The sequence below is a fragment of the Acartia tonsa genome, chromosome 1, assembly GCF_053477335.1.
Source record: "Acartia tonsa isolate MP-2025a chromosome 1, ASM5347733v1, whole genome shotgun sequence".
NCBI lineage: Eukaryota > Metazoa > Arthropoda > Copepoda > Calanoida > Acartiidae > Acartia > Acartia tonsa.
Window position 1 is genome coordinate 17,652,477 of NC_137260.1, and position 17,964 is coordinate 17,670,440.

At 32.0% G+C, this 17,964-nt stretch overlaps 1 protein-coding gene across 6 annotated transcripts in view; it reads left to right on the top strand.

Moving 5' to 3' along the window:
* Positions 1-17,964, top strand: part of Atg2 (Autophagy-related 2) — a 36,593-nt gene that overhangs the window by 3,839 nt on the left and 14,790 nt on the right. For 5 of the 6 annotated variants that reach the window (XR_013877604.1, XR_013877605.1, XR_013877607.1 and 2 more), the window contains exons 4-24: positions 2,282-2,365; positions 2,602-2,709; positions 3,107-3,214; positions 3,770-3,883; positions 4,149-4,311; positions 4,874-5,001; positions 5,379-5,509; positions 6,252-6,341; positions 6,619-6,736; positions 7,467-7,565; positions 10,609-10,795; positions 11,217-11,368; positions 11,873-11,973; positions 12,306-12,429; positions 12,870-13,020; positions 13,373-13,527; positions 13,710-13,768; positions 16,349-16,475; positions 16,853-16,971; positions 17,200-17,341; positions 17,568-17,730. Coding sequence is in view for 3 of the 6 variants with exons in the window: in XM_080153774.1 (XP_080009900.1) it covers positions 2,282-2,365; positions 2,602-2,709; positions 3,107-3,214; positions 3,770-3,883; positions 4,149-4,311; positions 4,874-5,001; positions 5,379-5,509; positions 6,252-6,341; positions 6,619-6,736; positions 7,467-7,565; positions 10,609-10,795; positions 11,217-11,368; positions 11,873-11,973; positions 12,306-12,429; positions 12,870-13,020; positions 13,373-13,527; positions 13,710-13,768; positions 16,349-16,475; positions 16,853-16,971; positions 17,200-17,341; positions 17,568-17,730 (2,623 nt within the window). In the remaining 3 variants the exon portion in view is untranslated. The remainder of the gene's footprint in view (positions 1-2,281; positions 2,366-2,601; positions 2,710-3,106; positions 3,215-3,769; positions 3,884-4,148; positions 4,312-4,873; positions 5,002-5,378; positions 5,510-6,251; positions 6,342-6,618; positions 6,737-7,466; positions 7,566-10,608; positions 10,796-11,216; positions 11,369-11,872; positions 11,974-12,305; positions 12,430-12,869; positions 13,021-13,372; positions 13,528-13,709; positions 13,769-16,348; positions 16,476-16,852; positions 16,972-17,199; positions 17,342-17,567; positions 17,731-17,964) is intronic. The other variant, XM_080153799.1, reaches the window with a different exon arrangement.

The following is a 17,964-nucleotide window of genomic DNA, read 5'->3' on the forward strand; positions in this document are numbered from 1 at the left end:
CCCTTTATGAAATAATTTTCGTCATTTTTTTACTGAAAAATTTAGCAAAAAAATTAGTTTTCGTCATTTTACTCTTAGTTGCGCTACCGACCCCATACCAAACCATATATGATTCTAAATTTTGAGAATATAATACAACTTTTAGTTAAGTTTCCAGAGTGGGGTCGGTAGCGCAACTTTAAAAAATTTTTATCTGAAAATTGCCTGTAAAACCTAAATTTGAGGGGGGGGGATTACAAATCATAACAGCAATCTTAATTTCTCTGTTATTCCATTACTATTAAAGATAATTTAGTAAAACTTTTAAAAATTAATCAGTAATTACTTGAGGAACAATTTTAAAGGAAAACCGCGACTTACCCGCAGTTCCCGCAAAAAAAGCCGCCGCCCGCAGATTTTAAAAACAAAACATTTGTTGCATATAGGTCATTTCTTTTTTGATTTTAGTGTTTAGGGAAGGTGTTTGCAACTCTAGTCCTTAAAATGAAAGTGCAAAAAAAATTTTGTAGTAGCGTAGCTACTTTCAAATTCGCAAAGTCAGTCTGTATGAATCGATATGTAAACATCGTGAATTTCTTTGCTACGACTCAAGACGGTTGAAAGAAAATATTTTTATGAACATTATCTGTACAAACAACCATCTAGTGTAAGATTTATTTGGTCCGTCGGTCTGTCGTTAATTCTCTTAAAGACATTAGATGTCTGTAGGGAAAATTTGATCTACTACGCAGTTTTATTTTGTAAGAAAGCTGATTTTTTTGTGATGATTAAGCTCACCAACAAGCATCTACTCTTTAGTTCACTTGGTCCCCTCATCTGTCTGTAAAACTCTAAGAACATTAAGATTTCAAAGAGTAAATGTGTTCGTTTCTTCTGTCTTTTTTTGTAAGATACAGAGTATTTTTATGTTATGATTTAGCTGGCAAATACTGTTTTAGTCTATTACTTGGTCTACCGGTTTTTCTTTACTGTTCTAAAATGAATTAAAGTTTGTTTGATATCAATTTTATGATGGTTATCTTATTTTTGGTTAGATAGGGTGGGGGGCATAGATACAAAAAATTTTTAGTTTAGTTATGAGAATACTTCCTTTAAAACTCATTCTGATACCTTTAAAAACAGTAAATTTAAAAAAAAAAGTAAAATTTTAACTTCTTGTTGGGCTAGAAAGGGGGGGGGGGGGGGGTGGCGGTGTTGGACCCAGTAAGCCCTTGAGGGACAGTACTAAATTTAAATAGGTACTTATAATGGTAGACTATACAGGTAGAAAAATACACATAAGATACTTAACAAAAAAAAAAATTAATCAGAATCTTAAATAGGAAGCTCGATTATCCACTCTCAATATTTATTTTCTTTAAGTTTAAAATGACCTAACCCCTCTTAAATAAATTATAAATATTAAAAAGCAGTTGTAAGTAGATAGAAAAAGGTGTATTATAATACTTTTATTCAAATAGATTACTCTTTTCTATTGACTCCAAACAGCCAAATGAGGTAACAAATAACACGGCGGAATTCGGCGGTAGACGGCGGTTTCGGCGGGAAATCCCTATTATTTATTAATAATTGTTTACCTAGGGTAGTAAATGAATCAGGGAAAAAATTTGGTTCAATTATGTTTTAAAATAACAGAGTAGTAACAAAAATTATATTTTTAAAATCACCCCTTTTTGGTTACCCCCCAATCACATTCCTGTGCACGCACCTATACATGACCAACTTTAAAAAGTTGCCTAATGTAAAATATTACTCATAACTTTTTATTTTAATGAATTCGGACTGGTAGAAGTGTAAATATTTAAATTTGATTAAAGCTATACTAAATTTCCACTAAACCCCTTAAATAGACCGTTGTGTATTTTCAGGCTATTATTTATTTATATATAAGTTTAAACTCACTTTTGATCAAAATTTCCTTAGCATTGAATGTGGTTGTTTAGATCCACCCAAATTTATATGCAAATTCGATTTAAAACACACAATATTTATTTTAATCAATGTGTATGTTCCTTTAATTTATTTATTATAGAAATAGATATAGAATATACGTGATCATATTTACAGGAGGAAATTTGTCGTAAATTTAGCTTGCTAATATGGACCTCTTACATTTGCTAGTTTTCATCCTGTAGGATGGGATGGGGTAAAGTTGGTGGATTGGGGATATCGTTATTTTAGACCAGCTGTATTTATTACCTACTTTATCAGAGTACATGAAAATCTTTTGCAACATTCAAGAAATAATATGTCGATTATTATTAATATTGTATTTGTTTAGGATTTATCAGTAACAATACCATGGTCAAATCTTCTTAATGAGAGCTGTTTCTTTTGTATTGACGGGCTTACAATTACATTACAGGTATCTCCACTACATAGTATTATGATTTTAAGGTCATACAAAAAAAAATATTTTTAAACTAATTGCACATTGCTCCACAAAGCCAGTTATATAAGTAGATACGTTTTAATTTGTAAAATCAATAGAAAAAAAATGTTTTGTAAATTTCCCAAAATAATACTGACTAACGTTTGACAATTATTTTGAATTATACAGTAGGTAGCTTCGCTCCTTAAACTTTTACTTTATTTGTTCAGGTTAAAAAAAGGGCAAACCCAGCACAAATATCTGCCTCCATATTTCATTCTATGTGCGAGAGCTTCTCCTCTTTTCATGTTGCTGAGGATTGCTTCAAACAAGGAGATGTAAGTATTTATATCATTTATAAAGGACAAGTTTGTAAATTCCACGACAACAATATTTGTTGCAAGAATGAGGATGGCAATATCCATAAAGAAAAGCTCTCAAATCAGACGGTAGGACAAACGAATATTAACACATAGAACTTTATAAGTAGAATATCACCTAACATTACAAAATTGTGCATTTTGTAAAATGCGTAAATTCAGGATAATGTTTAAGGACATTTTTAGGACTTGATTTTAGAAATGCTTTGCTTAAAATATTTTAAATTGTTATTCATTATGTACTGAAGGAAGTACATACTCTATTATTTATAGAAAGTCTATTATTATTCTGTAATAATATATTAGATATGTTTGATATAATCTAACTCATGAAATGTCTCCTTATTTATTTTAGGTTGAATCTAGTCCCGGGAAAACTCGGAGGTCTCGAACAGAGGAGGATATGGTGGCAGGTGTCGAGCTTCTTGCACAAGCCATTGATTCCGTCATCATGCGAGTTCAGGTACAGTTATAAATGTCTAAAGACCTATTACGATAACTGAGATGGATTCTTAAAATTAGGGTCACTGCATCATTGCCTCACCAAAATTGTTTTGTGAAAAATCCTCCAAAATCACATAAAAAATCTACAAAAAATAAATTAAATCATAGAAGGGTTATTTACATAAGATTTAATTTAATTTCGGAGTTTTTTAGGCGATATTTGAGGATATTTCGCAAAGACAATTATGGTGAATCAGCGATATAGCGATCCTATTTTTTTAAAGAATCCACCTGGTGCGCATTAAACTCATAGTGGTATACCTGAACCAAATCTTGATTTAATTAATTAGTGCATGATTACGTGTCTCAATGTCCTACGGTCAGCTAACCCTTTTAAAGGGTATAGCTTCCAGTTGATCATAGGCCAAGGCATTTTCTCATCAAGCTACTTTTTACTTTTAGTTTCAATTACAACTGAAGCTTTGACAACGGCTGGACTGATAATTCAAAACTTTCTTATATGCCTACTTCCTACCATGAAAATAAACAACAAAATTAACTTATATTTCTTAAGGTGAGACTGACTAATACAGTTGTGAGACTAGAGTATCTGCCTGTTATAGAACAACAAGGTCTTGCTGTTGAGCTGCATGTTGGCAAGCTAGAGTACAGAGGCCAAGCTGGACAGGTATAACTATTTTTAACTCTTTATAACTCTGGGGTATCAGGTTTATGATATTCATGTCAAAGAAATATCTAATTAATTAAAAATTGTGTCCTTTTTTTGTTGTTTTTAAATGGGTTTTTATCTTTGGGTGGTTGACTATGACTAGCCTTTCCCAATAAATCTGCTGTCTACCATTTTACGTTGAGGTTCTGTGTCCTTAGAGGAAACTAGTGGCATAACCGATAGTAATCAAGTGAACTTACTTAGTAATTCTTTTATTTTATAGGAAGAAGATTCATTTTCCACCTCAACTCTAAGCAAAATAAACTTTGAGGATGTATCCATCTACACGGATGAATTTGATTTCAACACAAGGAAATCAATGTACAGATCCCAGTGCCTTGATACGAGTCAACACAACGAAGATGCGGAGCCGCCGCTGCCTTTGGGTAACTAATTCTTGTTATTTTGATTATGACTTTTTATTTGTTTGTTTTTTATGTATTTCCTAAGGTTATTTAACTCTATTTGAAATATAAACAATTATTAAAACCCTTCGATTCATGGATGAATCAGGTTTTTTTATCAAATAATATTGAAAAACATTCTTGGTTTAATTATTTTTAGTTTCTCTCACTATAAATTTCCTGTACCGGCTGTAGCTCGATTTATCAAAAAGTTTTTGGCCCTTGAAATCTTGTGTGTGTGCGTGTAGCTATAGTCTCTTTGTGTTGGACTTATGCTGTTATAAAGTAGGCCAGCTCATTAAGGTCCAACCACATTATTACTAGGGTTGGGCCGGATATCCGGTCATTTTCAATATCCGGCCGGATACCGGATATTGAAACTATCCGGTTACATGATATCCGGCGGATTTTTGATGCCGGAAATTCGGTTATCCGGCCGGATATCCGTTAAAATGCCGGATATCGAACGTTGGCCAGATATCCGGCCCAACCCTAAATAGTAATTATTACACTTTGAAAACTTAACAAAATTAAATCAATCTAGGTATCTTGGAGGGTAGACAAGAGCTGTTGCTAAAATTTACAGAGATGAATCAGTTTGGGCTACCACGGGCCGTGGATGAGCTACAACTGAACCTTGGTGCCTTAAAACTTCATGTCTTTCCACATCAGGTAGCCTTTATTAAGTAGACCAGATAATCGATGCTTTCACCCCAAAATGTCTGTGGAGAACTGAACCGTCCTCCCCCCTTACCTTATTTTTTAAATAAAGGGGGGGGGGGATAGTATTTTTCCTTTCCCTAACCCCTACGGTGGGCTTTTAAACTGCGGGGCCACCCAGTGTCCATTATAACCTTATCTAGAGTATTCACTAAAGTATTAAACAAGCATACGAAAACCCACCCCCCCCCCCCTTATTTCCAATTTATTTTTTAAAAGGTGAGGGGGTTTTTTGCCCAACCTTACGCTTTGAGGAAAAAGGCCATATAATCTAAAATTAATCCTTGTCTGTCAATTTGTACGTGTTTTATAATTGTTTTATATTTTAGGTGCATATCCTAACAGAAATAGTATCTGCAATAACTGTGCCTGCAAAACCAAGTCCAGGCGTCAATACAAAGCATAATCTAAACAGACAAATCACAGACGGACTGGAAGAACTTCTGCAAGACAATCTTAGGTAGGTAATAAATTGTGGTTGAAAAATTTCACTTTATAAGGGGGGAGGTGGATATGCCACTTTTTGAAACCAAAAGTTAAACGTGCATGATCTCAGCCCATAAAAAAGTTACAGGTCTAAATTCGGCACTGCAGTTGTTTTTGTGGAGAAAAATATGGAACTGTTAGGAAATGGCGGCGGAACCGCCGCTCCCGCCGAAAACCACCGTTTCCCGTCGAGATTTTTTTTACCTTTTTTCGCCAAATTAGACAGTTCTTAATCATCTGAGATAAACTTTTTTTCTCATAAAAATTTCCCTTATATTTTCACGTGACACTTGTAAATTTTCACTTGCAATTTTTTTTTAATATTGACATGTTTGAAATATTACAAGTGTCACGTGAAAATATAAGGGAAATTTTTATGAGAAAAAAAGTTTATCTCAGATGATTAAGAACTGTCTAATTTGGCGAAAAAAGGTAAAAAAAAAAATCGGCGGGAAACGGCGGTTTTCGGCGTGAGCGGCGATTCCGCCGTCGTTTCTTCACAGTTTCATATTGTTCTCCACAAAAACAACTGCTGTGCCGAATTTTAGAGCTGTAACTCTTTTATGGGATGAGATCATGCGCGTTTTACTTTTGGTTTCAAAAAGTGACACATCCGCCCCCTCCCTTTTTACTGTTGAAAAAGACAGTTCAATATTCAAACTACTTTAGCCAATTAAACATATTATATATATTATTTTTGTTTCTTTTCCCTTTAGGTTTGCTCCCGAGAATCTTGGACTGAATATGGGTTGGGGAGATGATATGAGCAATAGTGTAGAGTTCAAACCTTTAACTAAGCTTTCTAGGTACGTAATAACTTTATTAGTGAAACAAATATGATTTTTATTTACTTCTTAAAAAATTCTATTTTCATTAAATAATTAATAATAATAAGTGTATCCTTTGGTATTGAAGTTAGTTATTTTTGAAAAAAATGAAAGAATAGATATTTTCCTGCTTACATGGGCAATTTTAGCAAAAATACGTTGAAAAGCTTACTTTCCTTTTCAAGTTTCAATGTTTTAATTGTGTGCTTAAATAAGAAAATGTTTTTATTTATGCTTAACATAACCTTTATTTTAGTAGTAAAGGGTTTCTTCTTGATGGTCGGACAGGATCTCCGCCTCCTTCTCCCGGCTCCGCCTCACCACCTATGCCCAGGATTTGTATCAGAATTGCGGGCATTGTAGCTGTTTTAAAGGTATTTTTTTTTAATTTCTTGTTATATTATAGAGATACTAGCGGCTACGCCCCTAGCCTCTAGAGGCCCCAAGAGGTAATTAAAAAAAATGTAGTAAATGTGGTGCAGCACCAAATAGATGGTATCATCTGCATCAACAAAAAAAAATTTTGGAGAATTTTTTTATTTTTTGGGGGTATGAGGGTGTCCCACCCCCCAAGAAAATAGCCTAAAACCACCACAAGACCAGAAGGTATATTCCCTGAAGAGTAGAATCCAATTAGTTCAGTGATTACCGAGATCTTAAGGGACAGATAGACAGACGGACGGACGAACGGACAGACAAACATCAATCTACTTTGTATTTTAGATTATTAAACAAAATTACAATGCTATAAACCTAACAGTATTTAATCAATTATGCCAAACATATTAAACATATATAAGGCTATATTTAGAATATTTTAATAACTTTTTATACCTTTACTAGCGGGTACGCCCTTTGTGGCCTGAGGGAAATAAGGATAGTTAAAAAAATTGAAAGGGGATTTTTTGATGGGTGATTTTTCTTAAAAAGTTGGGAGGTACATCAAAAAAAGTTATAAACCTTCCCTGTACTGGACATATAAGTATCTTTATTTATAGGAAAACCATATCGATCCATAGCAAGATATCTTAAGACATATATTATATAACTTTAATATAAGGATTACGAGATATCTACTATAATCATCCTTTCCTTTTTCTTCAGGAGCGAGATCCTGGTATTAGATTATTCCATGGGGAAGCTTCCAAAACTTTGGCACTCAGAGTAATGCAAAATCTCTCTAGTCAATTCTTTGATCTTAAGGTAATGGTTAGTAGCGATGCTTCTCTATATTTAGGGCAAGTAGGGAAGTTTGTTCTTATATATGTCGATAAGAGTTAGTGCATTAACTTACAGTGGTGCCATTGCAAAAACGTTGCTATTTTATGGACTTTTTATGTTCATTACCTACATTAGATTGGCCCAGAATAAGGCCTAATTCATATTACGATGTGCGGGCGTGATCTAATCATAATACATTATTTATAAAATAACTTTCATTAAAAGAAATTTTTAAAAAAATATAATTCTATTACAGGAAATGCATTTTACTATTAAGATTTTGTTTTTCTAATTTCCATGAACAACGACGACATTTCTATAATTTAAAGCTTTTTCGCATGCGTACGAGTCGTACAATTGTAAACAAACAGACAAATTAAAGTAAATAAATACAACAATATTTTGTTTTCATTAAAATTTCTTTCTTAAACCCTAGCATTTTTTAATATAAAACTTAAAAATATGTGATAATAATGATACAGCCTTATGTATTAAATAACCTATAAGATAATATTCTTTTAAAAAGCTAAACTTTTCTATAATTACGGTCTGTATGTCCGTCCGTGCATAACGGATATCTTTATCATTAATTTATACCTTTTATAATTTTCTGTTTAATTTTAAATTTCCTATAATATAACAGTTCAAAGTAGAAACAGTAGCAACTTTATAATCGTTACTACAAAGTCCGTACTTATACACATTTAAAACAAACTCATTTTTAAATGAAGTTAAATTCCAACTTATACTTTCTGTGATAGTAATTTATTGCATCATTTTATAAACAGTTTTTTGCCGATATTATAATGAAAAATTATAAGATTACAACTAGTATTGTTAGTCCTGATAGTCTAACAAAACTGGTATTAATTGTATGTTTTTTTACTTTAATATTCTTGGAAAATTGTCTGTAATACGCTGCTATACATGATTTTTCAGAAGGGATGAAAACTGGTACTAATCCAGCGGACATTAATCGGTTTTGACTCCATATTTGAAAAATTATTTATCGAATTGTATTAAAGACACTGAGCTTTTATACGTAAATTTTTCAGTATGGCTTAGAAACGTTTCTAATCCAGCGGAAATTAATCGGTTTCTGAGCCATACTGGAAAACACTTTCTAACACTGTCTTTTTATATCCAAAATTTCCTTGCTTGCTATTTCTCCGCCTGCATTTTAAAATTTGTATTTAATAATTTATGTGTTAATGTTATTTTTAAAGATAATAATGAACAAGACAAGAAACCAGTGGGCAAAACAAGGGCTCGGCCTGTGTCCTAGTGAAAATTTGCCAAAAAACCAATTAACCCTTGTGAAGGATGTTTTGAATAGATATCTCTTTATAATTGAATGCAAAAAAATAGCACAAAATGTAAAAGATATTTAAAACAAGTATGACAATATCAATAAAAGCGAAGCTCTAAAACGGTAGAACAAATGAACATTAAAATTTGTTGTGTCTGGACTGAATAACCAGAATATAAATGTTTAAGTCTAGACAAAATTGAAAGTTAATTTGTTGTAAAATTTATAAATATAAGCATGTAAAAAATGGACTTTTAAAGTGACTGGAAAAAATTTGGAGTTTCAAAATTTTGTTATCAATTTAAAAACTGTAAATGACTATGCAGAAAGAAATATTAAACTAATTCAGGCAGGAATATAAGTAACATTATAACAAATATGAAAGTAGGAACAATTGGACCTTTTATTTATGTTTTTGTACCAGATGAGTCACATTTTTTTTTTAATTTAAAATCAATTAAAGCTAAAGGAAATATTTTTCTTCGGTTACTAAATATCTTATATTCCCTTTTAGGATTTCATTGATTGTACAAAAAATAAAGAAAATCGGCAGTGTTACATAATATCTGCCAAAAAACATAGAAAACTTTTGTCGAATTTAATGATTAAGGATAGAATTTTTTATGTTTTTTATTCTAGCAATGCAAAAAGCGTGGAAAATATTTTTAAGAACTTTCATTGGTATAGAATAATCTCATCAAAATTAGGTATCATTATTGATTTCAATGGCTTTAACCAACAGTTTACTTACAGAACATAACATTTTATCCTTAGTCGGAATTCACACATAAAAATTGAAAATTTACCTATTTTTGTTTGTTACCAGTGATTTATTTGTTTATGTCTTTAACATTACTTAATCTAATTTTTCAATATTTTTTTTTATGATCATTTAAAAATAAAAACTTTTGTTTCTTAAGTTTTAGTTTTTTTTCACTAGTTGCTTTGCCATTGTAAATATAAAGAAGTATTTGTTTGTCTGATTTAAATGATCCCTGAATCAATATAAATTGGGTTGTGCTTTTCAATGAATCCTTATATAAATCTTTAGGTAGTTTTCAGCTTTATTTGACACCCAACCCTCATTGATTTAAAGCTCCAATAATCTAAGGTATTTAATATCTAAACTAGAACTATTCAGTATTCATGCATTTCAGAGAGGCATTGTATTTGTCCTTTGCATAATACAGACATGAGAAAAGTAAAATAAGGATTACTGGTGAATTTTTAATTCTAAACTTATTTTATGTGATTAAATTAGTATTTTTAAAATTAAAATCACGAAACCTTATGTTTATTATGATAGTGAAAATGGAAATCAGTCTAACGAAATCAGTTTTCATCGTAGAAACTAAATTTTTAGCTTAGAATGCCTGTATATGCAGTGGTTACAAAGTTCGAAAAACCGCACATTGAATTAGGCATAAATAAAAAAGTAGCCTGATTTTGGGCCAGACTAACCTACATACTAATAAAATTGAGTAGACAATTTTTTAATAGGTATGTGTTTTGTAATGCACTAGAGTAGCTTATTTTTTATTTTTATAAAATATTTAAGAAAGGTAATGTTTGCAGATTTTAATCATATGTGCCCTTCCCAACTTATTCAGAAGTATCTATATTCCTATAGATAAATATCCCATGAAGTTATCTTTTTTTACAAGTATTAAAAAATATTATAGTAAATATTATAAGTTATCCCATATTTTTATTCAGACAACCATACCGACATCTGCCCTGGAGGGTGGTAAGGTGATGACCTGGCACTCGAGCCTGGCCGCACAGGTTCAGGACTCTCATATTCAGCTAGTTGGAGCGCCTATCAACATTGTGTACGAGGAGGGCACGGCTATTGGGTCAGGACTCACCTCATCATATGCTGCTATAACTAAAGTCACAATAGGTATGTTGTATAATCTTTTTATTATCCTATAACAAAAATTTCTTGTTGCGGACATTATCGATTTAGCAGATGTTGAGATCTTTTGTTTGAAACAAAATATTATTTCATTGGTTAAAGATTTATTTATAAAAAGTAAAATTAGGAAGGGAGTTGACATCGGACTGTAAATTACACTGGTACCCAAAAATTTTTAACAACATTATCTGGTAGGAAACCTTTGGGTACTTTTATTAAATTTGATTGGTTGGTTCCAAACAAGGAATGTCCAAACTTTCAACCAATAATTTACACAAGGAAAATTTTGTTTATCATCATTATGGACTCACATCAATTTGTCGTCCATTGTCTTATTTTAATGTAATAATACGCAAAGTTATATTAAATAATTAAAAATACATTTTTTAATGTCTTTATTTTTCAGGTCAACTATCCATCGCCGAGGCATTAATCCCCTGTGATAGTCGGGAGGGAACTAAGCATGAAATTATTCAACTTCTACAGTTCTCTCTAAACATCAGAAATTCACCCTCTGCCAGACAAAAGAAAAACCCAGATTTTAGATTGATATATAAGGTAAGAATTTATATTTCTTGTAAACTTTTATAGACTGATGAATGCGGAAACACGTAAAGAATGGTGCTCACCTTTCTTGTGTCATCACAAGCTTGATCTACAGCTCTGAAACACATCAGACTATTAGTATTCTATTGGATTGCACATTAACATAGACACAAGACAGCATGATAACATCACAGAAATTTAGATCTATTTGACTTTATAGCCAGCATTCTTCTTAATTATCTGCAATTAAAATCATCTTCTTATCCTAAAATAGGGAGAAGGTAGATTGGCGAAATAAGGGGAAAAGATACAAAGATACCTGCCAGTTTCAACAAAAATTAATTGAAAATATGAGTTTCATTTGTTTACATTTTTAAGGCATTTTCTCTACTTAACGATCTTTGTGACACTTCAGAACAAGCAGTTCGACATTTTTAGTGTTTTGATCGAGAATTATTAACTTATTTCCTTTCTAACTACTTGCGAACGCGTTTACAACTAAATATATTATTTTAGGATACATTCAGCTGTGAACCGGAAGCCTCTAGTCCTATCTCTAGAATAACAATTGATCTGAATCCGTGTAGCTTACAATTAGATCCTGGCTTGTATGATAGGTACGCTTTATTTATTATGATCAACTGCAATAATGGTACTGGGTAGCCCTGCAAAGATAGGGTTATCCGCAAGGGTTGGGCAATAGGCATAGGAAAAAATATACTCTTCCCCAGAAAAAAATACTCTTCCCCCCTTTTATCTCAGTTTAAAATAAGAGTATTAGGATTTTTTGGCCAGTAGCTTGAATATTGTACAATGGGTAACAAAAAAAGGCTACAGAACTACAATTTCCCACAAATTATTTTTTGACATTTATCATTTAAAAAGTATTACATCTGCCCACTGCACTCAGCTTTTTTCAGTGGTTACTTAAATGAGAATTTTGATTTAGGATAATTTTGTTGGTGAACTATAAAGAAATGGACCCTGATTGTATACGGACTCCAGAAAGTTCCGGTCAACATGAGCCAGCCTATCCGGAAACTACATTCATACTCAATATGAATTCTCCCAAGGTATTTAGAAACACCAAATCATCGTATAACTACAATGAGCAACAAATTCAACAATTAGATACTGTTTAAGAATAAAGCATATCCATAAAGGCAATTTTTGTTTAGAATAATATTACAGTGTTTCTCTTTAAGTAGTTTTATCCATGTAGATAGTAGATTAATTATAAAGATTACCCAAAAAAAATGAACTTCATGTTCAGTTTTGAGTAAATTCAAATAAAGATTATTTTATTAGGTATAAAAAATATATACCTATTACTTTACCAAAAGTAGAAACAAAACAAACTGTTTAAGTTCTTTTATTAAAATTAACCAAATTGAACTTTAGAATCTTAGCGTAAATGGTCAAATATTATTTTCTTTTTCTATATAAAAGTAAAGTTAGTCCATTACAATTCAAGGTTATAATTTTGCTATATGATTAATATTTTCAATCTTAGGTTGAAATAAAATTTCAAATCCCGAAGCCAGACATGAGGCTGCCAAGTGAGGTGGAGGACTATCTGAGGCTCTTCTGGACAAGGAAAGTTCACCCAGAAGTTTACACACTCACAATGGATGCATTCAATTTTAGACTGGAACAAGAAAAAGGTTAGAAATGTATTACCTAGGTTTATAGTAATGGGTCTACTAGTTGTTTGTTAGATTTTTGGCTTCAAGTACTATTTCAAACAGTGTCCTAACTCTGAACCTTTTTACCCTACTGCATGTCAGACACGTGACATTTTACTCTAATTAAGACGCAAAGCTAATTTCCATGCATTAGTAGGAATGTAGGCTTTAATCGTTGACACAAATAGTAATACAGGCTTTACTAAATGAACTGATTCAAAGCTAAGTTAATAACCAGTATTAATCCGGTACAGAATAGATAGATATATTGTGAGAGGGCAGGCATAAAACTTGCTAATGCTCTACATCTCCTAAAATTAATAATATTCAGGCTCAAGTTTCTTGGAGCTATGTTTAGCCGCGCAGAGCCTAGAGGCCGACTACAGAGACTGCGAGAGCTCGAACCCGTTCCCATTGTTGGTGACTAGGCGACTGTTGAGTAGCTGTGCTAAGCACGAGGCTAATAACGCAATGTCTATACGCATAAGGAAACTTATTACACTTAGTTTTAAGCATATGTTTACTATGAACCATAAGATTGTTAAAATTGTAGCCAAGCTTATTTTTTTTTGTCTTCAACTGTTTTACTTGTAAAAAAAATTTATAGCCATCCTGTTCCCATATCTTTTGAGGTAAACTATTACCAGGTTTAATAAGTTAATGTTAACAGAATATGTTTGGACGAATCAATGAAACTACATGGAAAATTCAACTCTGACCATCACAGGCAATTAATATACCTAGGGTAAAGCGGGGCGAACTCGGTGTTTTTTTCGGTTTTTTGAACCTGCAAATCGTAAAAATTATTTTTTTAAATGGGACCAAGACCAGTAGAAAGATCTCGGAAAAGTCGATCAGGTCCTAAAAGGACGTAAACCTAGGACTTTGGGAAGTTTGTCAAAATTGATCTTTAAAACGGCACCGACTTCGCCCCGCCTTGAGGCGAAGTTGGTAGGGCATTTTCAAGCTTCGAAAAATCGATGACGTATTGATTTTATTACAGCATGCCCAAAAGGTAAAAGTTGCTAAATGTAATAAAGAGTATGCACAAAAAATTTTATTAAGATAGGTCAATTTTTTCTACCAAAAAAAATAATTTTTCCGAAGTACGCGAAATTTGACTTTTTTTTTCGGAAATTTTTTTGATAAAAACCATAAAAATACTACTAGAAAAAATAACTTTTTATGACTTTAAAGGCCTGATCCTTAAAATTCAGGAAATTTTGAATAGATTTGGCCAAAAAAAAATTAGTTCTATTAGCAAAATTTCCTAAAAAAATCAAGTTGAAAAAAAGAGAAAAGTTTGGCAAAATCTGTGGTCGATTTTCCAGCTTCAAAAAACCTATGACATATTGATTTAATTACAGCATGCCCAAAAGGTCAAAGTTGCTAAATGTAATAAAGAGCATTCACACAAAAAAATATGAAGATCGGACAATTTTTTCTATAAAAAAAATAAATTTTTTCTAAGTACGAGAAATTTGACTTTTTTTCTCGAAAAGGGATAGTTTCACGAAGTGCATTTAAAAAAAAAAATAGTGAACTGTAAGTTTTTTCTATTTTAAATAACGTAGTAGTGCATAATATAAAGTTATTGATTAAAATTAAGAGATTTTACCAGGGATTTTCCTTAAAAAATGAGTTTTTCATTTTTATTTTCAACTTCGTTGCGTGTTATATATGGCAAAAACTTTTTTGTCATAAATACAACTTTATATAGCATTTACTAGTTAATAGAACTTTAAACTTTTTATACAACAAAATACACATAACAACAAAGAATGACCAATAAAATATTCAGTATGGTACTTAGAGTAGTGATCTTTTTATATGTCTTTATAGAATATATTAGGCATTTGATAGATATGATTGTGATAAAGAATTTTAACATTGACCTGACCAAACTTTTTTTATTTGACAATATCTAAAAGAGTTAGTGATTTGCAACATAAATTACATGAGAATGGTCTTTTTATTATATATATGTTGTATGGTTAGTTGGTATTTCCGCGTGAGATAATGTGTATATTGTAAGTAAACCGGACGGTTTTCTTTATTTTTTTAAAAAGAATCTATAGAAAACCTGTCCTATAGTGAACCGGACGTTATTTTTTATGTTTTTTAAGTAACTTGTCCCAAGGGGAACCCCTGTTCAATTTTTTTATAACTCTTGTGAAATATGTGGAAAAAGATTATCTAAAATTGGTGTTTTGGCTATACATATTTGGAAAAAAATAGACCATTCTCATGTAATTTATGTGGCAAATCTCTTTAACTTTTTTCGATATTGTCAAATAAAAAAAGTTTGGTCTGGTCAATGTTAAAAATTCTTTAACATATAATCATATCTATCCAATGCCTAATATATTCTACTAAGACATATAAAAGTTCACTACTCTAAGTACCTTAACTCTTTAAATACACTTCATAGAACTATCCCTTTCACTTTTTTATATAAAATTGAAAAAGTTAGTATAAAAAGTGAAAAAACCGAATTCGCCCCGCTTCACTTTTAGTCGATTTAAGAAAAAACTATACAAGCTTTTTTAAAGTTTTAAACGGAAATGGATAGCCTATTAGATTCTTAATAAGTCCCCTGAAGACGTCTAAGCTCTAGCTCTTACCAGTTTTTGTCCAACTTACCGTTTTTCCGACCGAAGCAAAAAAATCGAAAAAAAAATTTTTTGTCGTCCGACTTTAAGACCCAATAAGAATAAGTACCCTAAAAATTCATCTCACAAAAATTTCATTTTATACTTATTTGTAGGCAATTTAATAAGTAACAAATTTGATTTTATGTTTTTTTCTGTCAGTCGATTAGAACAGGGAGAAAAATGTCATTTAATGAAGGTGGTCAAAAAAATACCGACTTCACCTCAAAACCGAGATCGCCCCGCTTTACCCTACCCAATCAAATAATATATTTATTAGGGCTGATATGATGTACCTTTTTTATTAAACTTGTTATTGGTTGGTATTTTCTTGGGAAAGGGCGTCCAAAAGGCATTAAATATTTTGGATCATGGAAAGAAAACGAAGCAGCGGATTTCGTCGTATTTTCACAGTAGAGTTGATAAAGTTATTTTAGATCAAATTAGGTAAATGTTAATGATAGCCTTGCAGGGTTTTGGGCTCCCCGTAGGGGCTAGAAATTGGTGAAAAGCTACTGTGAAATTACGACGAAAAAACCGCTTCTTCGTTTTCTTTCCATGATTAAATATTTTCTATCTTCATATGTTCGTAGCACATTCCCAACCTATATCAGCACTAACTTCATCATGTACTAACTGTTATATTTATTGACCAGAATGACCAAGTCCGTTATGGAAAGAAAGAACAGTTCCGACCCTGAAACAGATAATTATTTCATGATAGATCCAGACACGGGATGTAAAGATGTTGTCACTAAGTCACTCTTTATCAAACAACTCAAGGTAAAACTCTTTTATATGAAGATTTAAATTACAGAAAAAAAATGATTTTAATTCCTATATACCAATGATGTTTGATTATAGTTTTATAGAAATTTTTATTTTATAATGGAGTTAGATTGTAAATTCTTATCCTTCAGTTGTTTCTTAAATTTAAGCATTTTTAAACAAATAAAATAACACAAGAGTACGATTTTCAGTCCTAGATATTTTTAAAACTGTATAATAGACAATTGTAATGCCCTTTAATATATGTTATATAAATCTAGTAATCACAAAACAGGAAATACTTGGATCGCTTTAATTATATACTTTCAAAGTTGAAGGTTTACGTGGAAAGAATACTTTCATGAAAAATAAAGTTTGTATTTTATTGCTAGGATATTATGGCTGCTCTGAACCAATCCTTGCTGCGCAACAATATTCTAGTAGATATTGAATTTGAAGCAGTTTCTCTGGTCATACCCAGCAAACATTTATACGAGATTATATTCAACAGGTACAATGATGTATTTTAGTATTTATTAGCGGCTATGGTCCTAGAAAGATTCTTCACCCCCCCCCCCTCCATTTTAAATTTTAGTTTTAGTTGTGCTAACTATAAGGCAATGTCTAACTAAGAATCATAGCAACTTTACAAACATTAACATCGATAATTCATAATGTTCATTTGCCATAATGTTGAGCTTCTTTTTAAGGAATGTTATGATGTCCTCTTTTTCTTTAGATTTGGAAATGACATGTTGTTATGGTTGCCCGCCTACCTGACCGTCAAGGAGCACATCTACGGGGAGAAGGTGGTCAATCTCCTGGAGGATGATACAGCTCAGTTTAGCTCAGAGTTTGCCAGCAGGAGTCAATATCCGCAGGTTTGATTGATTGATTGATAGATATGTTCATAGTTTGGTTAATTCATGGACGGATACGAAAACTGCTTGTAAGTCTTCAATCCTTTGATATATTGATTTATGGACTGTCTAGATGGCTGACCTTGGTAGCACTCGATCGTATGAAATAAAAGACTTCGAGACAAACAACCAAACTAACAATGCTAATTTTATTGACGAGTTTTTTACAATGTTTTTTTTTGTTCAGGTTACGTTTAAAGAACCAGTGCAAGAGCCAATAACCAACACCAATGCATTTCCGAAGGACCTGAAGACCGACGGACCACTTGAGATTCATACAGATACCGCAGTCAGCCTGACCGTCAAGCAAGTTCAACTTCTTCTCTGCCTTCCCATGGAGTCTTCTACAGGTTGGCCTAAAACAGATACTTAGTGATTTATCCTTATATAAAAGTAACAGGCTATCTGTTTGTTTGTATGTGTCTGTCTTGACAACTGAACTGATTTGGAACTTCTGCCTAATAGTGAAGCTTTCTATAGTTCCAGGGATGGTTTATAGCTTTTTTATATTAAGAATGGGAGGGGGCGGGAATGTCAACTTCATGCAAGATCCTGTAGGCTGAGAAAATATTAGGAATTGTATA